Source organism: Schistocerca gregaria, chromosome X (genome assembly GCF_023897955.1).
Source record: "Schistocerca gregaria isolate iqSchGreg1 chromosome X, iqSchGreg1.2, whole genome shotgun sequence".
Taxonomy (NCBI): Eukaryota; Metazoa; Arthropoda; class Insecta; order Orthoptera; family Acrididae; genus Schistocerca; species Schistocerca gregaria.
In genome coordinates this window covers 757223576-757251390 of record NC_064931.1, presented here as the reverse complement: position 1 = coordinate 757251390, position 27815 = coordinate 757223576, and the positions used below count along the sequence as shown (strand labels likewise).

The 27815-nt window shown below is 43.8% G+C and overlaps 1 protein-coding gene across 1 annotated transcript in view; it reads right to left on the bottom strand.

The window, feature by feature from the left end:
* LOC126298729 (transcription factor 15-like) overlaps positions 1-27039 on the bottom strand; it is a 74860-nt gene extending 47821 nt beyond the window's left edge. Inside the window, exon 1 of the mRNA XM_049990168.1 lies at positions 26929-27039. Within this exon, the coding sequence (XP_049846125.1) occupies positions 26929-26966 (38 nt within the window). The 5' untranslated portion in view covers positions 26967-27039. The remainder of the gene's footprint in view (positions 1-26928) is intronic.
* Positions 27040-27815: the final 776 nt, after the last annotated feature.

Sequence of the window (27815 nt, the reverse complement as noted above, 5' to 3'; positions counted from 1 at the left end):
TGTGCAAAGTGCTCCCCTGCTGGCCACAAGACTGGTAGGAGTTCTCTGGTAGGGAGGGTGTTCCATTCCTCTGACAGCGCGGTTGCAAACGCTGGATGGTCAGTGGTGCTTGTGGACATGCTGCAGTGCGTCTCCCCAACGCATCCCCCATGTCATCGATGGGAACGAGTAGGCCAGTCCATTTGCCGACCATACTCTCGTTTCGAGAACTCCTCCATCTTCAACGTTCGATGTGGATGCGCACATTTTCATCCATAAAAATGAAGTCGGGGCCAAATGAGCCCCTGGAAATACCCACATGGGGAAGATGTATATGTGGACTTTTGATGATGTAAATCATGGAACACTTCTAGTTAAGCTCAAGTACTGTGGTATGAATGGGACAGAGCTCAAACAGTTTAAATCACACCTAACGGGAAAAGTGCAGAAAGTTGAAATAAGCAGTTCACATAATATGCCAAAAAGATTGGTGATTTCTCAAACTGGGGAACAATCAAGAATGGGGTGCCGCAAGGTTCGGTCTTTGGTCCTCTGCTGTTCTGAATATATATTAATGACTTGCCATTCTATATTCACGAAGACGCAAAGCTGGTACTTTTTCCCGATGATAGAAGTATAGCTATCACACCCAACAGACAAGAATTAACTGGTGAAATTGTAGACGATGTTTTTCAGAAAATCATTAAGTGATTCTCTGCAAATGGGCTCTAATTAAACTTTGACAAAACACAGTACATACAGTTCCACACAGTAAGTGGAATGACACGATTAATAAATATAGACTTCGATCAGAAATCGGTAGCTAAGGTAGAATATTCAAAATTTCTAGGTGTATGCATTGATGAGGGGTTGAACTGGAAAAAATTCACTGAAGATCTGCTGAAACGTTTGCGTTCAGCTAATTATGCAATTAGGGTCATTGCAAATTTTGGTGATATACATCTCAGCAAATTAGCTTACCACGCCTGTTTTCATTCTCTGCTTTCGTATGGCATCACATTCTGTGGTAACTCATCATTGAGTAAAAAAGTGTTCATTGCACAAAAGCGTGTAATCAGAATGATTGCTGGAGCTCATTCAAGGTCATCCCACAGACACTTATATAAAGAGCTAGAGATCTTCACTGTAGCTTCACAATATATATATTCTCTTATGAAATTTGTTATTAACAATCCGAACGAATTCAAAAGTAATAGCAGTGTACATGGCTACAACTCTAGGAGAAAGTACGATCTTCACTACTCAAGGTTAAAACAAACTTTGGCTCAGAAGGGGTAAATTATGCTGCCACGAATGTCTTTGGTCACTTACCTAATAGCATCAGATGTCTCACAGATAGCCATATAGCATTTAAAAGGAAATTAAAAGAATTTCCTAATGGCAACTCCTTTTACTCATTATATGAACTTTTGGATAAAGTAAGTGGGTAATTTCCCCAACCCCCACAAAAAAATTAAGTGTCATGTAATATTTTGTGTGATGTAATATCTTGTATAGACACCTTTTATTAACCTGACATGTTCCACATCATTACGAAGTGTCATATTAATGATCAATGGAACAAGTACTAATCTAATCTAACCTAATTTATTCTCACAATAACGTTGGTTGGTGAATGTACCATATTTGAAAATTCAAAGTTCAGTACACCCATACAAATAATGCCTGTTCATACAATTACAACTGACCCACCAAAATGGTCATATTCAACAGTGCAGGGCGTACAATAATACGGCGAGAGATACGAACACGTAATGCTCCTGGTGACACGGTCTTACATGATCGGTTTGGTGGTCCAGGTGTTGTGGGCTGTGGGGCGGCCATAATGTTGTGTGGGTGTATTTACCACCAAATCTTTGAATGACATTGTCACACTGTACTCCTTCCCCATGTGTGTCTTTTCACTGGTGCATTCGGCTCTGAGTCCATTTTTATGGATGACAATGCGCGACCGCATTGAACATCGCAAGCTGGAGAGCTCTTGGAAAGAGAGGATATTCGGCGAACTGACTGTGTGCATGTTCAGCCGACTTAAATCATCAGAGCTTGGGAACAATTATGTTTCAGGATCCCTTAACTGCATCCCATTACACACAGAGTTTTGTCAGAGATGGCCCAAACGCGTACATTTCACTCGATGACATCGAAAACTTGCTCAATAGGATTTGAGATGCAACGTTGGGGAGATGAAATGCAGCATGTCCATATGCACCAACGACCACCCGGTAGTTATCAACTAGACTGGTGGAGGAATGAAACACCCAGTTCCTTACCAACCTTGTGATTAGCATAGCAGCACAGATCACGCATTACCATCCGTGGTGATCACATATCCTATTAAGAACCCTATTAAGAATGTGCAGGGGATCATCATAAATCGCGGTGACTTCGTTGAAATTATTGTCTTTGAATAAAAGTGTCATTCCTGTTCATCTCATTATATATTTCTTTCAGTTATCTTCTTTACTACCCTGTAGCATTTCTTAGCTATGTTACTTGGCAATGACACATAATACGAAAGTTACTGTTGTCCTTAATCTTTGCACACCAGTGTATTTATAAGATTGACGCGGAATTGACTCCAGTTAAGGAGCGAGAGAACTGCCCTTCAGAGAAAATTGTGGAAACTGTGACTTCGATGCACCAATCAGTTGCTGACACATGTCTGCACTTGCACATCTCCCGCATGATTTGCCCTGAGTACTTTGCTGTGTCAAATAAGTTTGAGTGATTGAGAGGAGCAGATGTCTTTAGTGACCAGCTAAATCCAACACAAAATGATGCTGCGTGTATTCATTGTTGACTGGTTTGCGATGCACAGTTTGTTGAAAACGTTTGTGGAACTACTTATACAGAGGTTACAGGCAGTGTCACCACCAACCACCATGAACAGACGGCTGGAAGCTGGGTTGAGGTTCGAGTTGCCATGCGTCCTTTAATGATGGCGCCGTACCACAGACAACAGAGACTTGCACGGTGTAGAACCAGAGTCAACTGGGTCACTGAGTGACATTCTGTGATATTCAGCTGTGAGTCTCGCTTCTGTCTGTGGCGGTCAGATCGACGCCAGAGAGTGAGGTGAGCTGGTGAAAGGCCGCAGGAGCCAGCGATTCTCGAGACTCATACCTGTCCAACTCCTGGGATCATCGGGAGAGTAGCTACTTGATATGACGACAGAAGTGATTTGATAATTACTGAAGGGTGGCTGAATGCTCGTCAGTAAGTGGCAAGGATGGCAAAACCTGTGGCCATACCCTTTATGACCAAGCTACAAAGTGGTAAATTACAGCAGGATAATGCAAGAACCCACACTGCAGTTCACACCAGAAACGCCTTGAGGAATGTTCGGGTCCTCGACTAGCCTGCAGTTTCCTCTGATTTGTCATGCATGGAACATGTCTGGATTTAGACTGGGGGATGTATGCTTTCATAGGAACCTCCAACCATCTTCATGAACTGACATAGTGTGTATTTCAGGTATTGCCGCATGCTGTTGTTGATGGTATATTTCAGTTCTGAATTGAATTAAATTATCATTTAATATCCGTTGTGTGATGAACGTATCCAGGAAGTTATATATATATATCTCGAACTGATGCTTCGTAGCGTAGCACTTCCGATTTCCGTCAGAGCCTTTAAAGTTTTTGAACGCGTAATGAGTTAAGAACCAACAACGTCTTTGTTATACTAGTGGCAGTGTTAGAAATTAGCTTAAAATAAAACACGTTTAGTTATTTAGTCAAAGTAGCAACCTGAATGTTTCTGAAGCAGAGTTTCATTTTAAAAGTTTATTTGTAAGTTAAGAACATTTGTAGAATTTTCTAGCTATCCGCAAGAGATAATTTTATTCTACATGTTAGTATTATTACAGTTTAAGAAAAGAAAGCGAATGCAACACAAAAGGTTAGAGAGAAATTTTGTTCTTATCTTCAATGAATGGCTTTGCAATCGCATAATTCAGGAAGTATTATCCCGATCTGGCATGAAGTACGCCAGCGTATCCTGGAAAAGGTTATGTATCTTGAAAATCTAAGCGAAGATACAGAGGACAATCGGTGTATTTTAATACTGTTTTACAAAATGGAATGAATACGATTCGCGATGCCAAAACTAATTTGTGATGCTTTTGAACATTACACGAGGCAAAAATTTAATGTAACAATTTTCAGTTTGGGAAGTTTGATGTCAAAAATACACTAGAGTTTTTTTCAACGAAGCGTTAGAAAAACAATTATATCGCAATAAATATTGAGCGGCACCCACATATTAGCAGCCATAATATCTGTAAGGAACTAAAAGTTGATATCAGAATAGTTTTAAACCATTTAGATAACGCTCTTTTGTAATACATCGATTCCATATGAACTGATGGTGGATCCAAATTCCACCTGAGAAAAATAGCTGAGGCAGTATAAATTTTCACTAATTTTTAAAACTATTCATTATGGGTAATAAATTCTGCACAGTCAAGGAGACTACTGCAGCATGATATTCTTCCTTTCGCTTCTCCCAGAAGGAATCTACAGTCATATGGTGTCTCCGCATCTGTCATACCTGGTTAGCCTACAGCATTATTTTGTGTGACGAGGCACCCCCACATTGTGGTTACGGAGTCTTACAGAAAGTAGTTCATATCTTGGTGTAACATCTGCTCCTTTTGGCTATGCATGCTAATTATGGACTTCTGGACTCATTGCCACCTATATGGGCGGCCAGTTCCTAGATGGTTGACCTGGTTCTCAGTTTTCTTCGTGAAAGTGGTTTTTATTCTCAGTTATAAGATTTTAATCTACCTCTGGAGAAGGGGCAACTGGTTGGGGATTGGGCGTCTCCATTGTTTGCTAGGTCTGGGGATTCCCCGACCCTACCTTATCAACCAAGCTATTCTTTCATCCCTCTTTTTTCTCTGTTTTAATTACTTTTAGATTCGATTTGCTCCCTTTCTGTCGCACCTAACTTTCTGTTCTAGGTGTCGCACTCTGTTGAATAGTGGGCGCTCTTGACTGAAATGCATCGGTGGAGCGACAGCTGTAGGTAAGACATTTCCTATCGCATGCAGAGCTCCGGGAATGCCCACCTGCTGACTTCCGTATTTCCTTCATCTTCCTTTTACTTTGTGTTATTGACGGTATAAAAGATGTCCATTATGTTTTTATCTTTCTGGCTTTTACTATTATGAATCGCCTGACTAGATGAGAAAACGTTCTCAGTGGACATCTCTACTTCTGGCTTCTGGATGCACCACTCTTGGATCGAGGGACTGATGATCTCGTTGTTTGGTCCTAACACCCCCCCCCCCCCCCCTTTCCCTCTAACTAACCATTACAGGTAACAAAATTTGACAACGCAGGACAATGATGTACAAAAAATAATAGGCGTTTGAAGTTAGATGAAGTTCTGAGAATGGAAGAAAATCGAGGACTGACACAACAAGATTGTGCTTTGTGTGTAGAGGAGGGATGTGTGTTAAAAATCGATTCGTTCCCAAAAATCTCAAACATTTTATTATAAACTCTGTTGTTAACAGCTGAATAGATAGCACCAATAAATTTAGAGAAATCAGGCGAACTGGTCAGTAAAAAATGCTCTGCGCCGCCATCTAGCACACCAAAGAAAAATCCACACATTCCTGGCGACTCTCAAAAACAGAGGAAATTTGACATGCCGATAGAGCATCCTTCCTGTCTTGAGGTGAAGAATTTAATGATGCACTATTCTCTTAATTCGATATGCAATCATGTAGAAAAGTAGTGCTCAAAGGAGTCGCATCATGTGGGACGCAGTGGCTACTTCAAGCCTGCGCTTATAATCCGGATGAAAGTAATTGGAGTAGAAGTAGTCACAGTAGTAATGATTCTGGTAGTCTTCACTAAGAAGTGGTCTGATGCAGCTCTCCACACTAGCCTGTTCTGTGCAACTCTTGTCATCTGTGCAACCTACATCCCTTAGAACCCGCTCACTGTATTCAAGCCTCTCCACTTTAACCCCACAACCCCCCCCCCCCTCCCACTTCCCCACATTTCCACATTTTTCGCCCAAGATGGAAACACACTAAACCCTCCTGTAGTCAGTTCACTTTTGCTTACAATCATAGACTCGCATAACTGTACACCATCAGAGACCATTTCATGCGTTGTTTTATGAACTTTATGTGGTTTTAGACTACGGCCTTGCTGCAGTGGTAACACCGGTTCACGTCAGATCACCCAAGTTCAGCGCTTTCGGGCTTGCCTGACACTTGGACGTGTCACCATCTGCATCTGCCGAGTGCTGTTGGCGACTGTGGTGCATTCCGCCCTTGTGAGGTCAGTTGAGGAGCAACTTGACTGAGAAGCAGTGGCGCAGGTCACGAAAAGTGACTACAGTTGAGAGGGTGGTGTGCTGACCACATGCCCCTCCATATACACAACTGGTGACACCTGAGAGCCGAGGATGAGACGGCGGCCGGTCGGTAGCTTTGGGCCTTCAAGGCCCTTTCGCATGGCGTTTGGTTGTTTTTTTTTCTCTCTATGTAATTTTAAGTATAAAACGTACCTTCAATACTCAACGGACCTGAGAATGGCACGTATTCGTCACTAAATCTGCACTCTATGTCATCATCATTATCAGTTGACTCTTGTGCACTTTCATCTACAAGACGATTAGTTAACATTCCCACTAGAAACAACTGTAGGTGTGAGAATTGGTGACAATATGAAAAATATCCCTCACTATCAATCCATAGTCTTCATTCGTTACACTACATGATTATTTATGATATTGTACATCTTTCACCACAGTAAACTCAAAATGCTCACATTTATAATTACTCTCTCTGGCACAGGACGACAGGAGACATTTATAAACTATCAGAGATCTCTACATTATGTAGGTTATGTTATACACTGCTGGCCTATAAAATTGCTACACCACGAAGATGACGTGCTACAGAAGCGAAATTTAACCGACAGGAAGAAGATGCTGTGATATGCAAATGATTAGCTTTTCAGAGCATTCACACAAGGTTGGTGCCGGTGGCGACACCTACAACGTGCTGACATGAGGGAAGTTTCCAACCGATCTTTCATACAAAAACAGCAGTTGACCGACGTTGCCTGGTGAAACGTTGTTGTGATGCCTCGTGTAAGGAGGAGAAATACGTACCATCACGTTTCCGACTTTGATAAAGGTCGGATTGTAGCCTATCGCGATTGCGGGTCATCGTATTGCGACATTGCTGCTCTCGTTGGTCGAGATCCAATGACTGTTAGCAGAATATGGAATCGGTGGGTTCAGGAGGGTAATACGGAACGCCGTGCTGGACCTCAACGGCCTCGTATCACTAGCAGTCGAGATGACAGGCATCTTATCCACATGGCTGGAGCGGATAGTGCAGCCACGTCTCGATCCCTGAGTCAATAGATGGGGACGTTTGCAAGACAACAACCATCTGCACGAACATTTCGACGACGTTTGCAGCAGCATGGACTATCAGCTCGGAGACCATGGCTGCGATTACCCTTGACGCTGCATCACAGACAGAAGCACCTGCGATGGTGTACTCAACGACGAACCTGGGTGCACGAAAAACGTCATTTTTTCGTATGAATCCAGGTTCTGTTTACAGCATCATGATGGTCGAATCCGTGTTTGGCGACATCGCGGTGAACGTACATTGGAAGCGTGTATTCGTCATCCCCATACTGGCGTATCACCCGGCGTGATGGTATGCGGTGCCATTGGTTACACGTCTCGGTCACCTCTTGTTCGCATTGACTGCACTTTGAACAGTGGACGTTACATTTCAGATGTGTTACGACCCGTGTCTCTGCCTTCACTCGATCCCTGCGAAACCCTACATTTCAGCAGGATACTGCAAGGCCGCATGTTGCAGGTCCTGTACCGGCCTTTCTGGATACAGAAAATGTTCCACTGCTGCCGTGGCCAGCACATTCTCGAGATCTCTCGCCAATTGGAAACGTCTGGTCAATGATGGTCGAGCAACTGGCTCCTCACAATACGCCAGTCACTACTCTTGATGAACTGTGGTATCGTGTTGAAGCTGCATGGGCAGCTGTATCTGTACACGCCACCCAAGCTATGTTTGATTCAATGCCCAGGCGTATCAAGGCCGTTATTACGGCCAGAGGTGGTTGTTCTGGGTACTGATTTCTCAGGATCTATGCACCCAAGTTGCGTGAAAATGTAATCACATGTCAGTTCTAGTATAATATATTTGTCCAATGAATACCCTTTTATCATCTGCATTTCTTCTTGGTGTAGGAATTTTAACGGCCAGTAGTGTATATAGGTGACAAAATATTTTTTATAACTAAACTAAATTGTAAATACACAGCTGATGTAATAGGTCTCCAAGTGAAATTGGCTTTTCAGCTAAAAATGTCAGAAGTTCGTTGCTGTTCGTTCCAAGGACGCCAGGTTTAAAAAAAAATAGCGTTTAGGATCTGGTTTTGGAGACATTAATCTCTAGATATTATGGTACACTGAATCAGAAAAATCTTTAATTTTTTCTTGAAATAGTGTCAAAAAGTTTAACTCAAGTTCTTTTTGACATGCAACTGACACTCCATTTCATTCCAAATATGTTCGTTTGGGTGCAGGTACAGCCTTTGATCGGAACAGCAAAAGGAGCTACGTTCTCCACACCACAACGTCAAAGTCGTCCCGACAGGAGCATTACCAGGCTGATGCAGAAAAGCCTCCTGTTAACTACTACTGTGGTGTCAGAACTGTGCAAGTGTCATTTTTTTAAAATGTACCCTTCAACAAAAACTAATGTTCCAAACCTATAGCACGTAAAAAAAGGCTAACACCACCACACACTTTCACCAAATTTCAGTTTGCAACATCATGACTGGGAGTGGGTTAACACAGCTATCAGTTGTGTAAACAAAGGATTGGTTGGGTTGCTGTTGACTACAGAAAAGTTTCACATCTGTGGTACATCTTTTACCTCAACTGGGAGGAAAGAATATACTTTTTCTCTATTATTCCGTTCCGAAACTAATGTGACTCCTGAATCCATCTTGATTTCTGTCGGCAGGTCTCTCGTCTTCCTTTGCAGTTATACCGGGTTATTCATAACTACCTCTGGGTTTCCAGAAAACGACATCATGAAAACTACGAGACGTACAAGAAAAACAGATAGTTATAAGTAGAGAGCATCACTTCAAGTTTTTATCTGACAATGAAAGTCCTCAGGGTGGGCTTTATTTGTAAAGTGGTTAATGTCAGCCCGATAGTCAATCTCGTCCTATACACGTTCCAACAAATCATGGTCGACATCAGTGACCACACATATTATCCTTTCCTACAGTTCTTCCAAGTTGCGTGGCAGTGGAACCAGAATCTCATGATCTTTGATATCCTCATAAGACGAAATCCCATGTAGTTAGACTAGATGACCGCGACGGCCATTGAAGAGGGGAGTCATGATGGCAAGCATGTACAGTGCAGTGCTGAGGCAGTTCGGCACAGAGGTAATCAAGAACTTCTGAAACAAAGTGTTGTGAAGCATCGTCTTGTTGCAAAATCAAGTGTCCAGTGTCTTGTTGTAATAGTGGCATAAGTCACTGATGCAGCATGTCCACAGGTATACAAAGCCAGTCGCAGTTTTCGCCGCAAACAAAAATTATGCAAATACATTTGAACAGGACATAGCAGAAAAAATGTTAACTTTATGCGAATCACGAATGTGTACCACAGTCCCTCGTGGATGATGTGTGTCCAAAGCACTTACATTCAAACGGTTCTTATTTCCATACTCATGAAACGTGGCTTCGTCGTTGACAACTAACATCTGTGAAAACCGACTACCACCAGTAGCGTCTGCAAGTCGCAGCAAAATTCAGGACGAAGCTTGTTGTTCCGAGTAGTCCCTGCATGTAACGACTACAGCCTGTATAGTTGTACATGCAGACGTTCGTATAGAATGCGCCAGACAGTTGACTTCAGATCTCACGATTCATCGATATCTTCGGGTTCCTGACGAATGATTTCGGCATATGCTCCACCTTCTCTGCTAACATTCCCAGATGGCCATTTCTCTTTGCTCCACATAAACAGCCAGTCTCATGGAGTATGTTGTACTGCCCATGGATTGTTTTGTCCATTGGAGTTTTCACATGATATATGATACGGAATCATCGCTGAACCATCGTAATTGACTCATATTTAGCGAATTATAGAATACACAATGTCGTGCCATTGTACGGCATTCTGTGTCACGCCTGCCCTCTTGTGGTGCACTCGGCAACTTCGCAATGGCGCGTATTACGAATCGAAACTTGGAAACATGGTCTATGCACTGATATGTGGCATTTTGCTGTATGTCTTGTAGTTGTCGCGCAGTTGTCTTTTGAAAGTCCGGGGGTACTTATGAATAATCTCGCAGATGTTCTATCGGGTATGGATTTGGGGATCTTGCTGGCCACGGGGAGTACCTCAAAATCATGTAGACAGTTCATAGAGACACGTGCATCCGTGGAACGGCATCGTGCTATAGGAAAACGGCACCTCGTTGCTGTCACACGGGAGGTAATGCATGAGGTCGCAGGATACCCGTGACGTATTGCTGTGCCGTCAGAGTTCTCTGAAGCATTACCAGCAGTGACCTGGAGACATATCCGATGGCTCGCCATACCATGAAGCTAGTTGTAACACCGTTGTGCCTTTCCGAAACATTGCAAGAACGGGACATCTCAGCAGGTCAGTAAGTCTAGTAAAGTCATTAGAAGACCAAAACCGGCCGCAGTGGCCGAGCGGTTCTAGACGCTTCAGGTTCGAATCTTGCCTCCGGCATGGATGTGTGATGTCCTTAGATTAGTTAGGTTTAAGTAGTTCTAAGTTCTAGAGGACTGATGACCTCAGATGTCAAGTCCCATAGTGCTCAGAGCCATTTGAAGAAGACCAAAACAAATTGCAAAACGATTTAGGAAAGTTTTCTGTATGGTGCGAAAATTGGCAGTTGACTCTAAATAATGAAAAGTGGGACGTCATCCGCATGAACGCTAAAACAAATCTGTTAAACTTAGGTTATTCGATGAATCAATGAAATCTAAATGCCATAAATTCAACTAAATACCTAGGTATTACAGTTATGAACAACTTACATTGGAAAGAACGCATAGAATATTTTGTCGGGAAGGCGAACCAGAGACTGTGATTTATTGGCAGAACACTTAGAAGATGCAACAGATCTACTAAAGAGACTACCTACACTGCGCTTCTCCGTACTTTTTTGGAGTACTGCTGCGAGCTGTGGGATAGGAAAAACAGAGTACATCGAGAAATTTCAAAGAAGAGCAGCACGTTTTGTATTATCGAGAAATTGTGGAGAGAGTGTCACGAACATGAGACAGGATTTGGGACGGACATCATTAAAACAAAGGCGTTTCTCGTTGCGGCAAGGTCTTCTCACGAAATTTCAACTACCAACTTTCTCCTCCGAATACGAGAATATTTTGCTGACGCCGACCTCCGTAGGGAGAAACGGTCATCGTAATAAAATAAGAGAAACCAGAGCTCGCACGGAAAGACGTAGGTCTCAGTTTTCCCGCGCGCTGTTCGAGAATAGGATAATAGAGAATTATTGAGAAGGTGGTTCAATGAATCGTCTGCCAGGCACTTAAGAGTGATTTGCAGAGCGGCCATGCAGATGTAGATGTAGATATTGCTGTCATATTCGCCGACGACAGTCTTCCGAAGTAGGGCAGAACTGCGATTCATCGGTTGAACTCAATGATACCATTCCTCTGCAGCCCATGATTTCCGGTCACTGCAACACACTACCATACACAGGCGTATGTGTTGTGGTGTTAACGGCAGACTACGCACAGGACGATAATTCCCTCGTCTGGGTGCTGCTAGTCTCTGACCAAGGGTTCGGGATGACACAGAACGTTACAAGGAGTCCATTACTTGTTCTCGGATAGCAGGCGGAAATATGAAGGGCTGCGATGTACTTGATGGAAAATATGGCCATCGTTCCTTGTGGTGGTCACTCTTGTTCGACCCCAACTTTGACGACGAGTATGCCTGCCCTCACGGAATCCCAGTTCGATTTGACAAAGAATACTCTACGGCATGGCCCCTTACCTTGTTTGCATTTATAGAGGATCTCTCGCCCAGCAGAAAGCCCCAAGCGACCAGAAAAAATCGTAGGTGACTCCAATATATAAGAAGGGTTAAATAACAGAGCCGCAAAATTAGAGACCAATATCACTAACTCCCCCCCCCCCCCCCTCCGCGCCGATGAACCATGAATGGGAACCCCTCTAGGGAAGGCGACGCTATTTTCGAGAAACACTGTTGAGAAAATTTAGAGAAGCAGCATCTGAAGATGACTGTCGAACGATTCTACTGCCGCTAACATACGAAGGTCATTCCAAAAGAAATGCACACTATTTTTGTAAAAATATAGTTTTCATTCCGCGTGTGTGAAAGTTTTACAGTGTGTAGATAGATCCTTCCCGCTTATTTTCAAACTTAGTTCCACCTGTTCCCGTGAGTGGCGCCTTCACAGCATGTCTTCAAGATGGCTGCTACACTTGACGTTCGTCAGAAGCAATGTGCTGTCATAGAATTCCTGTGCTGTGAAAACGAGACAGTGGGAAACATCCACAAGAGGTTGAAAAAGATGTATGGAGATGCTGCTGCCGATCGCAGTACAGTTAGTCGATAGGCAAGCAGATTACGTGATGAAAGTGGGCACGGCAGTACTGAGGATTGTCCCCAGAGCGGCATGCCTCGTACTGCACATACTCCAGACAATGTGCAGAGAATTAACGAATTGGTGACCGCTGACAGATGCATCACAGTGAACGAATTGTCACGCTACGTTGGGATAGGGGAAGGAAGTGTTTGCAGAATACTGAAAGTGTTGGCGTTAAAAAAGGTTTGTGCCAGGTGGGTTCCCAGGATGTTGACAGTGGCTCAGAAAGAAACAAGAAAAACGGTATGCAGCGAACTTTTGGAACAGTACCAGAATGGTGGAGATGAATTTCTTGGAAGAATTGTGACAGGTGATGAAGAGGCAATCAATGGAGTGGCATCATGCAAATTCACCCAAGAAAAAAAATTCAAAGCCACACCTGCTAGAAAAGTAATAGCTACGGTGTTTTTCGATTCCGAAGGACTCTTACTTGTGGACATCATGCCAAGTTGAACCAGAGATGTCTGATGCATATGTGAAGACACTGAAGAAACTTCAAGCTCGACTGAGCCGTGTTCGACCATCGGCAAAAGCACGATGTTTTGCTGTTGCACAGCTACATGTCACTCAAAAAACCATGGAAGCGATCACAAAACTCGGATGGACAACACTTAAACACCCGCCTTACAGTCCTGACCTGGCCCCATGTGACTATCATCTCTTTGAGAAACTGAAAGACTCTCTTCGTGTAACAAGGTTTGAAGATGGTGACTCCCTTGTGCACGCTGCCAAACAGTAGCTCCAGAATTTTACTGTGCAGGTATACAGGCTCTGGTTCCAAGATGGCGTAAGGCAGTTGGGAGGGATGGAAATTATGTGGAGAAATGAAAATATTGTTCCTGAAGGATGTATCTACACACTGTAAAACTTTCAAACATTTAGAATAAAAGATGGATTTTTTAAAAAAATAGTCTGCATTTCTTTTGGAGTGACCCTCGTACATTGCACGTAAGGGCCATGAAGATACGAGAAATTAGGGCTCATATGGAGGAGGCATATAGACAATCGTTTTTCCCTCGCTCTATTTGCGAGTGGAACAGGAAAGGAAATGACTAGCAGTGGTACAGGGTACCCTCCGCCACATACCGTACAGTGGCTTGCGGAGTATCTATGAAGATGTAAAGGTAGATGTATGTAGTCCGACATTTGGCCGCTGTCACATCCGAATGCCCCGAAAATGTGGAAACCAGACATGAGGCCCTTTCAAATTCTGCCAGGAGCTGATCTTGCTCATAGGAGTACGTGGCATCTCCCTGTCGTTCACAGTGATCACTCTACATTTGACGCTGTTCTCACCTCTTATACATCATACCAAGCTTAGTAATAATACTAAAAAACGAACAACACTAATGAAGTCTGGTAGCCATCCTACCTGTTACGAAAATTGCAACTCCTATCTATCATTTACATAGTTGCCGATGGTGTGTACATGTACGAAGTACCCAGAAGACATGGTCAGATGTCAATGGTGACCTGTAACCATGTCTTCTGGACGCCTCACTTTTTTGCTAGGCAATGTATTTAATGAATTATGACCGTACCAACTCTAGCTGATGTTAAGGGGAAAGTGTAGTCTGGCGGGCTCTTACTATCCTAAGTAGAAATTAAGGTGGAGGTATGCTAGTGTACCTGAAGACGAATATGTCAGTGGGGCTTCATTGCCATGACGATGGTGAATTGGACCTTGAGCCAAATAGACTTGGCCGCTTACCTAAGGCTCGAAAATGGGTGCAGAGGCAGATTTATCGTTGCAAGGTGAGGGGACGTGATATGGAAAATGTTGTTTTGTTTGCCTTACAGTGCTGACAACTCATGAACGTGTGTCTCTGGTACAAGTCAGCTGCTATGGTATACATTTCTGATAGAAGTCAAATGGATTCGAGACAGTCATCTTCGAATGCGGCACATATTTCTAGCGAAGAATATGAAATTAAGTTAAGACTGTTGCAAGAGGCGCATGAAGTAGAAGAAAAATGAAATTTAAAACATGTAGTATACATTTGTGACCCTGTCTCATATTGCATCGTCCATTTAAATGTAAATAAACCTACTGTTATTAACCAACAACATTTCGCCACGAAATTTCAGTGTCACTGCAGTGTCACGTGGCATGTACTCGACTAATGTCAGAAGTAGTTCTGGAGGGAATTGACACCATGAATCCTGCAGGACTGTCCGTAAATCCGTAAGGGGAAGAGGGAATGGAGATTTCTTCTGAACAGCACGTTGCAAGGCATCGCAGATACGCTCCATAATGTTCGTGTCTTGGGAGTTTGATGGCCAGCGGACGTCTTTAAACTCAGAAGAGTGTTTCCAGAGCCACCATGTAGCAATTATGGACGTGTGGGGTTTCGCATTATCCTACTGGAATTGTCTAAGTCCGTCTGAATGCACAATGGACATGAAAGGATACAGGCGATCAGACAGGATGCTTACGTACGTGTCACCTGTCAGAATCGTATTTAGAGTTATCAGGGGCGCGGCCCATCCCCTCGGAGGTTCGAGTACTCCCTCGGGGATGGATGTGTGTGTTGTTCTTAGCATAAGTTAGTATAAGTAGTGTTTAAGTTTAGGGACCGATGACCTCAGCAATTTGGTCCCTTAGGAATTCACACACATTTGAACACAGAGGTATCAGGGGCCCCAAATCACTCCAACCCACACGCCCCACACCTTAACAGAGCCACCAGCAGCGTGAACAACATCTGCTGCCGTCCATGGATTCATGTGGTTCTCTCCATACCCGTACACGTTCGTCAGCTCGATACAATTTGAAACGAGATTCATGTGACCAGACACATGTTTCCCAGTCATCAGTAGTCCAATGTCGGTGTTGATGAGCCCAGGTGAGGCGTAAAGCTTTGTGTCGTGCAGTCATCAGGGATACACGAGTGAGCCTTCGACTCCGAAAGGCCATATCGATGATATTTCGTTGAATGCTTCGCACGCTGACACTTGTTGATGGCCCAGCATTTAAATCTGCAGCAATTTGCGGAAGGGTTACACTTCTGTCACGTTGAACAATTCTCTTCAGTCGTCGTTTGTCCCGTTCTTGCAGCATCTTTTTCCGACCACAGCGATGTCGGAGATTTGATGACCGCTACCTACGGATTATGGCTCGGAGGAACCCCGACAGCAACGCTACCATGTTGAATAATACTTTTATTGCAACCACAGGACATCGTGTTACAACTCTAACTGTGTGCAATAGGCTGCATGATGCGCAGCTTCACTCCCGACGTCCATGGCGAGGTCCAGCTCTGCAATCACGACACCATGCAGTGAGGTAGAGATGGGCCTAACAACATGCTGAATGGACCGCTCAAGATTGGCATCACGTTCTCTTCACCGACGAGTGTCACATATGCCTTCAACCAGACAATGTGTTTGGAGGCAATCTGGTCAGGCTGAACGCCTTAGACACACTGTCCAGCGAGTGCAGCAAGTGGAGGTTCCCTGCTGTTTAGGGGTGGCATTATGTGGGGCCGAAGTACGCCGCTGGTGGTCATGAACCTCCGATCGATAGTGCAACCATATCGGCAGCATATTGGCGGGGCATTCGTCTTCATGGGCGACAATTCGCACCCCCAGCGTACACATCTTGTGACTGACTTCCTTCAGGATAACGACATCGCTCGACTAGAGTGCCAGCATGTTCTCCAGACATGAAACCTATCGAACATGCCTGGGATAGATTGAAAAGGGCTATTTATGGTCGACGTGACCCACCAACCACTCTGACGTATCTACGCCGAATCGCCGTTGAGGAGTGGGACAGTCTGGACCAACAGTGCCTTGATGAACTAGTGGATAGTATGGCACGACGAATACAGGCATCCATCAATGCAAGAGGACGTGCTACTAGGTATTAGAGGTACCGGTGTGTACAGCAGTCTGGAACACCACCTCTGAGGGTCTCGCTGTGTGGTGGTACAACATGCAATGTGTGGTTTTCATGAGCAATAAAAAGGGCGGAAATGATGTTTATGTTGATCTCTATTCCAATTTTCTGTACAGGTTCCCGAACCGAGGTGACGTAAAACTTTTTTTGATGTGTGTAATAAGATCGGTACATACGTGGCCCGTGTTGTCGCTCTGAAATGTCAGTATTGGCTCTTAAGCAAAGAAGTTTGACGACCACTGTTCAACAGGGACAACTTCGCTATTTTTTTCCTTTCTTTCAACTGCTGTAGAGACTGATTTATACGAAAATGTTTCAAAACTGCCATAGGCCATTAGTCTTAACTCTAGTCTCACAATTTGTGGAAGCGTGACAATTTAAGGAAACATTTTTACGCCACCTCATAAACACGGCAGAATTGCCTACTACGTTAAAACATGTGGAAGCCAGCAAGTAATACGAGAAAAAAGTTTATCTGAACTATGATACGTACATATTGAAAAGATATGTATATATAAATATTGAAAAATTAAAACAAGCAGCCTCAAATTCACACAGTTCTGAATTCACAGAAAATTCTATAATTTCCCCAGAAGAGGGAATTTTTCCCCAGATTTCATTGTAAGCAGCGTCAGTTATATCCATAATGCCTAGTAAACTGAGTAATGTTTGGGACCTTGCTCGGAGAAATGATACCTAGTACTCTCCGTAAAATGGTCAATGATTTATGTGAGAGACTTTACATCCTCATCTATGCTCAGTTCAATTTGGCGTCATAGTGTCTTTGAATTGCAGCCCTTTACGTTATTTTCAATGGTTCTAAGCGACGTACTATACCTTTCAACTGCATTTCCACTGCTCTTTCCCTAACAATTCAAAGATAGCAAGTTGTAGAGTGATATCGTCATAATTTTCATGAGTGCACCCTCGCAGCTTGGTCTTAGTGCTTCTTGGCTTTTTAACAACGCGACACACAAAAGAAACACCGAAAAAGTAGACGAAAATTGTGAAATTCTAGTTTGGCAAAGTTATCCCATTTCCAAATGTTCAAATGTGTTTGGATTCCTAAGGGACCAAACTGCTGAGGTCATCAGTCACTAAACGTACACACTACTTAAAGTAACTTACGCTAAGAACAACACGCACACCCATGCCCGAGGGAGGACTCGAACCTCCGGCGGGAGGGGTCGTGCAATCCGTGACATGACGCCTCAAACCGCGCGGCCACACCGCGCGGCTATCCCATTTCCAGCAAAGTCCTGTGCAATATTGACAAGCGACATTATAAAAACTAAATGCAGCAAAATATTTACACGCAAAGGTGATTCTGGAAGACAATTATATGCTTTAGTAAACAATATAAGTTTTAACTCGAACAGAAAACTGTGTTTAGTAGCAGGAAAGCATAAATCACACCCGTCTACAAGAAGGGTAGCAGAAGGGAGCCACAAAATTACCGTCCCATATCCTTGACATCTATCTGTTTTAGCATCTTATAATATATCATGAGCACAAACGTAATGAGATATCTCGAACAGAATCACAACCTACGTGCCCACTACTGTGGATCCAAGAAACATCTGTTGTCTGAAACACAATTCATGCTTTTCTTACACAGCATTCTGAGTGCAATGAACCACCGGAGTCAAGTAGATGCAGTATTCACTGACCTTTAAGAAGCATTTTAGTCAGTAATAATTTGCTCAAAACTGTCTCCTCCAACACGAAAGCTAAAACGCCGAGTAACTTCTGTTCTCATGTGACAAAGCTGAGAATTCACAAAATGACCTTTGTTAAACGTCTTCCGTGTGTGATGCAAACGTTCGTACCATATAGTTTAGTTCAGGAACGTGGCAGAGCATAAAATATATACGTTTCCAAACTCCAGTAAAGTTTTCCCAGTTAACGGTACGTAAAAACGCTTAACAACCACTATCTCAAATCCCCGTACATCCATCGTTCGATAGATCATGGGATGACAGCTGTTACTGTGTCTTTATGTAGTGAGAATGACTCCTGTAACAGATTGTGTCAACTTAGAACCTCAGTTCCTATCCACAGTCTAGTTGATGTGCTGCCACCATCTACACTCTAACAAGGGAACGCCCCCATCGCACCCCCTTCAGATTTAGCTATAAGTTGGCGCAGTGGATAGGTCTTGAAAAACTGAACACAGATCAATCGAGAAAACAGGAAGAAGTTGTGTGGAACTATGAAAAAAATAAGCAAAATATACAAACTGAGTAGTCCATGTGCAAGATAGGCAACATCAAGGAAGGTGTGAGCTCAGGAGCGCCGTGGTCCCGTGGTTAACGTGAGCACCTACGGAACAGCTGATCCTTGGTTCAAGTCTTCCCTCGAGTGAAAAGTGAACTTTATTTATTTTCGCAAAATTATGATCTGTCAGTTCGTTCATTGACGTCTCTGTTCACTGTAATAAGTTTAGTGTCTGTTTTGCGACCGCAACGCAAAACCGTGCGATTAGGAGACGAAAGGATGTGCCTCTCCAATGGGAACCGAAAACATTTGATCGCAAGGTCATAGGTCAGCCGATTCCCCCACAGGAAAACACGTCTGATATATCCTATTAGACACTGGTGACGGCATGTGCGTCACATGACAGGAATATGTTGTCGACCCACCTAACTTTACACTTGGGGAATGGGCAAAAAGATTCTTCTACCTTGCCCGGTTTAGGTTTTCTTGTGGATGTGATAATCACTCCCAAAAAAGTAATGAAAACATAAGAGTTTGTCACATAAACTGCAACAAATGAATGCAACAGTTTCACAGTCGCACAGTTTTCCCTGTGCTCTGTCAAAACATATGTTTTTACGTTTTCAAATTTTTCCGTGTGTAGACCGTCAGATCCTGCATATGTCCTAGCAAATTTGAACATGTACTGCAATTTTGGAGAGTGAAGTTGATTCTATGTAAGTGCCTGAACTTAATTGTCTGAAAACAAAAAATTAAACTTTTCACTCAAGGGAAGACTTGAACCAAGGACCTCTCATTCCGCAGTTACACGCTAACCACGGCACCCCGACGCTCCTGCGCCCACAGTCTCCTTGATGTTGCCTATCTTGCACATGGACTACTCAGTTTGTATATTTTGCTTATTTTTTTCATAGTTCCACACAACTTCTTCCTGTTTTCTCGATTGATCTGTGTTCAGTTTTTCAAGGCCTATCCACTGTGCCAACTTATAACTAAATCTGAGGGGGATGCGATGGGGAGGTTCCCCTTTAAGAAGGTATTCAGGAAGTAGAATGGCTAACTTCACGACTACTTTTGACAGATAGAACTGCTATAATTTACATTTTCATTTACTGTGTTTTATTTAGGATAGCGGACATAGATTTTTTGTACCGTGTGTTACATGTATAATGATGATTAGCTGGTATTCGCGTGATCACTGTTATCATAGATGTGAGTAGATTCTAGTCCCTTCCAATACGTTTAAACATCACGATTAATAGGAATGTTTCACTGTCAGTAACAAACCTCTCGCACTGATGTTAGCGTGAACCTCCAGTTGCCGTTGGGAGGCGTGTACGCGACGTGCTCGTAGCGTTTATATTAGGACTTCCTTTATTCATGGCTGCCACGCGTATAGAGTTACAAATATTCTTCAGCCGGCCACGTTGCCCGAGCTGTTCTAGGCGCTTCAGTCCGGAACCGCGCGACTGCTAAGGTCGCACGTTCGAATCCTTCCTCGGCCATGGATGTGTGTAATGTCCTTGTGTTAGTTAAGTTTAAGTAGTTCTAAGTTTTAGGAGACTGATGACTCAGATGTTAAGTCCCATAGTGCTCAGAGCCATTTGAACAAATATTCTCACATGGTCGCATACTTAGTTGCGTAGATGAAATAGAGCAAAAGATCGTAAACAGATCAGTGTAATCTTCTATGATTTAAACAGTGATTCTGGCCAATATTTGTCGTGTTTTGCAGCACGAATAAATGCTTAGCTACCTTAACTACTTGTTATGTTTTCTGTTCTAGTGTAACAAAAAAAAAAAATGGTTCAAGTGGCTCTGAGCACTATGGACTTAACTTCTTAGGTCATCAATCCCCTAGAACTTAGAACTACTTAAACCTAACTAACCTAAGGACATTACACACATCCATGCCCGAGGCAGGATGCGAACCTGCGACCGTAGCGGTCGCGCGGTTCCAGACTGTAGCGCCTAGAACCGCTCGGCCACTCCGGCCGGCCAGTCTAGTGTTACATTTAGACACAACTCGTACAAGGACATGTTATGCGTAAGTGGGAACAAGCGTTTGAGCTGTTTTGCCTATTGTGCGTAAATTATAATACTGTCTTCCTCTACGTCGTCCGAACAGGTCTCGGAAGGCCCTAGGGTATCGACCGACCACCGTGACTTCCTCAGCCGGTAGGCGTGACTGGACGCAGATAAGGAGGGCCATGTGGTCAGCACACCGCTCTCCCGGCCGTTTTCTCTTTTCGTGACAGGAGCCGCTACTTCTCAGTCAAGTAGCTCATCTATTGGTTTCACAACGGCTGAGTGCAGCCCGCTTGCCAACAGCGCTCGGCGGCCTGGACGGTCACCCATCAATTTCTAGCCAAGCCCGATAGCGCTTAACTTCGGTGACCCAACTGGAACCAGTGTGACCACTGCGGCAAGGCCGATGGCTCTCTCAGTTATTCAGTGGCTACCATGCGTGCAGGAGTACCCACACCAGTCAGTAGTTCGCACATTAAATCACGTAGGCGAAGTGAGTAGAACATCGTTAATAGCCGTTGTAATGTATTACAGTACGAATAATGACTCTGCCCTGAAGTGATGGCTCCGGCCGGGGTGGCCAAGCGGTTCTAGGCGCTACAGTCTGGAACCGCGCGACCGCTACAGTAGCAGGTTCGAATCCTGCCTCGGGCATGAATGTGTGTGCTGTCGTTAGGTTAGTTAGGTTTAAGTAGTTCTAAGTTCTAGGGGACTGATGACCTTAGAAGTTAAGTCCCATAGTGCTCAGAGCCATTTGAATCATTTGAACTGATGGTCTTTACCATATGATTAAACGATTTAACTGTCTTGGCTGTACGTTAAATTTTTGTTTTATGATACATTCGGGTACGACCTGATGCAAAGGACGCGTTACGCGCACCACCATGTGAATGTTTAATATCACTGACACAAGAGAATTACAGCACCCCCACCCCCCTCTCATAAGGTTGATATAGACCAGTAGAGCAGTATGGTTCAACGGTCTGCAGAATAACCTCTTGTGCATCTAATTCCTTGGTTAGATAGTTAGTCAGGTGGTTGCGTCTTCCATTGATCAGTCGCACAGTACGGTAGCCGTTATGATGTGGAACGTGTCAAGTGCACAAGAAAAGCGTGTGTGCATTACTGTCTTATCTAGTATGATACATATACACTATGTGAGCAAAAGTGGACACCCCCAAAACATACGTTTTTCATATTAGGTGCAGTGTGCTGCCACCTACTGCCAGGTACTCCATATCAGCGACCTCGGTAGTCATTATACATCGTGAGAGAGCAGAATATGGCGCTCCGCGAAACTCACGGACTTCAAAAAATGGTTCAAATGGCTCTGAGCACTATGGGACTTAACTGCTATGGTCATCAGTCCCCTAAAACTTAGAACTACTTAAACCTAACTAACCTAAGGACAGCACACAACACCCAGTCATCACGAGGCAGAGAATCACGGACTTCGAACGTGGTCAGGTCATTGGGTGTTTTTGTCATACGTCTGTACGCTGTATTTCTGCACTTCTAAACATTCCTAGGTCCACTGTTTCCGATGTGATAGCGGAGTGGAAACGTTGAGGAAGACGTACAGCACAAAAGCATACCGGCCGCCCTCGTCTGTTGACTGACAGGCCGCCGGCAGTTGAAGAGGGTCGCAATGTGTAATAGGCAGACATCTATCCAGACCGTCACACAGGAATTCCAGACTGCATCAGGATACACTGCAAGTACTATGAAAGCTAGGCGGGAGATGAGAAAACTTGGATTTCGTGATCGAGCGGCTGCTCATAAGCCACACATCACGCCGATAAATGCCCAACGACGCTTCGCTTGATGTAAGGAACGTAACATTGGACGATTGAACAGAGGAAAAACGTTGTGTGGAGTGACGAATCAGGTACACAAAGTGGCGATCCGATGGCAGGGTATGGGTATGGCGAATGCCCGGTGAACGTCATCTGCCAGCGTGTGTAGTGCCAACAGTACAATTCGGAGGCGGTGGTGTTATGGTGTGGTCGTGTTTTTCATGGAGGGAGCTTGCACCCCTTGTTGTTTTGCGTGGCACTATCACAGCACAGGCCTACATTGATGATTTAAGCACCTTCTTGCTTCCCACGGCCTGTGGCGGAGTGGTTACAAGACAATAACATTCCTGTAATGAACTGGCTTGTACAGAGTCCTGACCTGAATCCTATAGAACACCTCTGGGATGTTTCGGAACGCCGACTTCGTGTCAGGCCTCACCGACCGACATCGATACCTCTCCTCAGAGCAGCAGTCCGTGAAGAATGGGCTGCCGTTCCCCAAGAAACCTTCCAGCTCCTGATTGAACATATGCCTGCGAGAGTGGAAGCTGTCATCAAGGCTTAAGGTGGTCCAACACCATATTGAATTCCAGCATTGCCGATGGAGGGCGCCACGAACTTGTAAGTCATTTTCAGCCAGATGTTCGGATACTTTTGATTACATAGTGTATGTTGCAACTTATCTGATTATAGTACAACTTTTTTCTTCCCACTATCCATCTTTTTTAACCTGTGGAACGTGGGAAAAAAAGTTTGGAACATAAAAACATATTTATGTTTCGTAAATACAGTAGTTTGACCGCCATCATATGACCAGATGGGAGGAAACGCAGATGCCAACTTAAAAACGCGAACAACTGTAAGTAATCACTTATTTACATTAAAAAATGAGACATGAACTATTTTATAATCTACAAATAACACATATCAAAACAAAATGGGCCGGCCGGTGTGGCCGTGCGGTTCTAGGCACTTCAGTCTGGAACCGCGTGACCGCTACGGTCGCAGGTTCGAATGCTGCCTCGGGCATGGATGTGTGTGAGGTCCTTAGGTTAGTTAGGTTTAAGTAGTTCTAAGTTATAGGGGACTGATGACCTTAGAAGTTAAGTCCCATAGTGCTCAGAGCCATTTGAACCATTTGAACCAAAACAAAATGGTATTATTCTAGATCCCACTGACGACGCCTTAAAGTGAGAAAAGGCGATACGCTTCTGGAAGAAATAAAATACAGTGCAGCAAGAGAAGGCGTTTTTAATTTACAAAACAAATATTTGTGCGCTTTCTGCGGAGAATGGCTACGGAAACAACCTCGGAATTGTATAGTTAACATATCATTAATTATAAAGGCACTATAGATACTTTGATACTGAATTTTGTACAGTTGCGACAGAGATATACTATATTCAGGGGCCTGATTAGAGTGTAATACGTAGGGAATTCAAAAAGTAGGCATTGTCGTCCCACGCTAAGAGTGTCACATAAAGAAAGTGCATGTCCCTAAGGACACAGTTCTGCTGCGGTACAGAAAACCGGTGCATCACAGCGTGCGATTGAAATGGTGCGGCAAATGGAAACTTACTCCAAAGTAGAAGTACGCGAGAAGGTATGTATCTTATGGGCAAAACATCTAAACAGCACACAAGTACACAGCGAAATTCTGGCGATATTAGGACAAAATTAAATGTCGTATCCAGCCTTAGTGAAATGGTGCCAGCAATTTGACGAAGGCAGCAGATACGTGAGTGACTTTAATCTTGCACCGTGCGATTTCCAACTTTTCGGCACGGTGAAAGAACCTCCGGGGGAAAAAAAGATTGTCGAACGATGAGGGGGTTAATACAAAAGTTCTCGAATGGTTCCGTGACTACGGAGCGAATTTCTATCGCGAAGGAATTGGACGTTTGCTAGAACGTTCAGACAGTTGTTTACAGAGACTTGGTGCCAATGTCGTGTATACGTGTCACTTTGCTGTAATACGGAGGTTCGCCGATAAAGCGTGCCCTGACGCACGCACGCATACAAATAACGCTACATCGGCGATCCCTTCTATTGCAGCAAACCTGACTGGCACCGTTATAAAACAAGCTACACGGCATAAGGCCAGATTCTCATTCAAAATGGTCGAAAATCCGATTTCTATTGCAATTTTGAGAAGTATACGTGCCTAGAATGTTGGGACGAACAGATTTGTTTTTCGTGCGTTACAAAAGTTTCTGCAGCCGATTGTTCGAAGCAGTGTCACGGCCGCCCTGGGATGCTCTTAGCCGGAGACACCCGGCTCACCCAGAAAACTTGTGCCGCGACGCACGTTCACAAAATGATTTATATTGCAGTATAATTGCAAAAATACTCGTCGAGAAACCTGACGAACAACATGTGCAGGCTGGCGAACGCAGAACGCTCAGCCAGATTGGCTTTTCTCAACAACAAGAACGAGGAAACTGCTCTCCAGGAACAATTAGAGTTAGAAGAAGGGTTGGTGTACGGTCCTGGAACTGCAGACTAAACGTAAGTAACGAAAATGCTTTTTTGGTCAAATTTTGTTCAAAACTGGTCAAAACATAATTTTTGGTCCGCCGTATTGGATTAGCCATTTTTAATTTTGAAAATTTAACTTCAGGTTTGTTTTCGGTGATATTAAAAATATGTGATAACATTTACGGTAGTTTTTATGCAAATTAAACTAATAATACGTTTAAACGTTTTCCCTAAACCGATTTTTCTCGAGTAACGAGTTTTCAAAAGTGCGTGCAGCATAAAATAGAAACGGTTCAACCTATTAACATCTCCCTCTGACCCCCGAAAAGTAAACACTTTTCTTGAGAACTTACGTCTATAATATATGAAATTTGTTAATATTAACTATTTTTAAAGCCATAAACAGAGAAAAAAGTCAAAAAATCGAACTTCAAGTTCAAATTAGCACATTATCGTTAAATGTAAGGTTGATTCCTTGTGATTGGGTATAAGCTCCCATAAATTTAATGTAGTGTCGACTGATGTTATCCATTTTTTATTTCAGGTAACTGTGCGCAGTCTCAGTACTTCAGACTCGCTGGCCCTTGATCAGACCATAATTACTGGTGCCATTTTGCTTTTTTAAGTTAAATATCTAAAATAAAGTTCAAAGCATGGTCAATCATATCCCCGAAACAGATCCTTTGTATGTCTTTTCATTGCCTCAAAAAAAGTCCAAACTTTGCCTATTTATTTGCTCATTTCAACGAGAACGTGATCTTAAACAGGGAAACCGGACACACAAGACAGAAACAACTCCACATAACGAGCGGCCAATTTGACAATAATTTTTTTTAAATTTATTGGCTTTCGGGACGTGCTCATACAGCCATCTCAACAGTGGAATGTCAGCTATGACGATACAAACGTTAAGGACAACACAACACCTAGTCCCCGAGCGGAGAAAATCTCGGACCCAGGCGGAGTCGAACCCAAGCCGTTTCGGTTGGTTATAATCAAATTGACCGCTTAGATGACGACTTGGTATGTTACAGGTACGCTGACGCTGCAGCTGACCCAGAAGATTTCGTCGGAGACAAGCTACAATGGTAATACATCTCCACTTACACTTCGTAATACCTAAGCATGAACTGTCGTTACTGGCAAAAACCCGCCAGTAGCTCTACTACCCGCCTAGACAATCGCAGAGGCCTTTTTGCCACAGCACTTGCCATGCCACTTTTTCCCCCTCTGCCCTTAAAAACCGGTACCCTTCATTTTCTTTCTGTCAGCTGTCCCCTAGGTAGGACGGCATTAGTGCGTAATTGTGCCCAGACATACGGGCATTGGTCCCCTCCCCCGAATCAATCAACCAGTCAACAGCATCACAGACCCGCATCCCGTGACTCCTACATTTGAATTCTCACCATATTTCAGAGGTGACAGTAGAACTTTTGCGCTGATCACTATGCTAATGCGGCCCTGGATGGCTCCACTATCTTAAAAATGTGTCACTTCGAAGTGTTGTGCAGTATACAATAAAAGTTGCTTGGCCTGACATAAATAATAGGTAACTCACTTTTTGAAGTCCCCTCGTATAACACTGAAACTGATTGCAAATGAAACAAGACCTGTAAATACAGCTAAAGGTGTCATCCGTACTACATAAAGACACTACATAAAAGCCTGGTAAAATTGGTAGCATTAAGAAGTTAATTTTACTGGTACTTCAGCAAATTGACGAACGTAGAGAAAATATTTGTTTTAAGATAAACTGGCAGCAAGAGATGAAAAAGAATGTGTTGTGGGAAGCTTACTTGTGCGTGCGACAGCGCTCACGCGCGTTGGTGGCCATGGGCACGGCGGTGGCGGCGGCAACTAGGACAGGGAGCTGGGGAGCTGGTCTACTGCGGCGGCTCTGCCCAGCGCGCTATCTGCGCAATTATCTCCAACAGCCGCTAGTTAAGCAGCGCTCTCGCCGCCCCAGCTGCACTGCAGCCGTGCCTACGGTCACCAGACAAATTTAAATTACCTTTGAGATGCGCAGTATAGCCTCTCTCTCTGTCTCTCTCTCTCCCCCCTGCCGAGGGGACCTTCTGGGAGGTGCATCGAGTTTTGAGCTCCCACGCCTGCTTATAGTGTGGGTAGGTACCTATCACACCCTAAAATTGTAGGTGCCAATGCGGCCACGTTTTTGAAATATTGCCAGTTAAAGTTTGGGCAGCTCTATTGTGGAAAGTGGGCGAGCAGCCGAATGGCCAGCCGGCACGGCAGCTCAGCGTGTTCGGTCAGAGGGCTAGCTGCCCTCTGTAATTAAAAAAAAAAAAAAAAAAAAAAAAAACGGAGTTAATCGATCAGCGACGAACTTAAACGGGTGTCTTACGACGTCTGCGCCGAGCAGATGCGACGGAGGGAGGGGGGAGTGGCAAGCGAGGGTAGACTCCCGTCCAGGCGACCCTGGTTCGAGACCCGTCTATGCTACTATTGTTTCCTTTTTTTGCAGATTCCTGTTTTAATTGATAATTAATCATGAACATTCCACAAGGAATCGGTTAAAAAGAATTGCAAGCCTCTATAAATCAAAATTACAAATTGAGTGTCACTTTTTGTTTCAATCTTTTGCGTTTTTTTCTATTTTAACAGGAAATTAACCGTAATGTGATTTCTTGAAATATTTTATAAGTGTTCAATTTGTTTTCGTTGT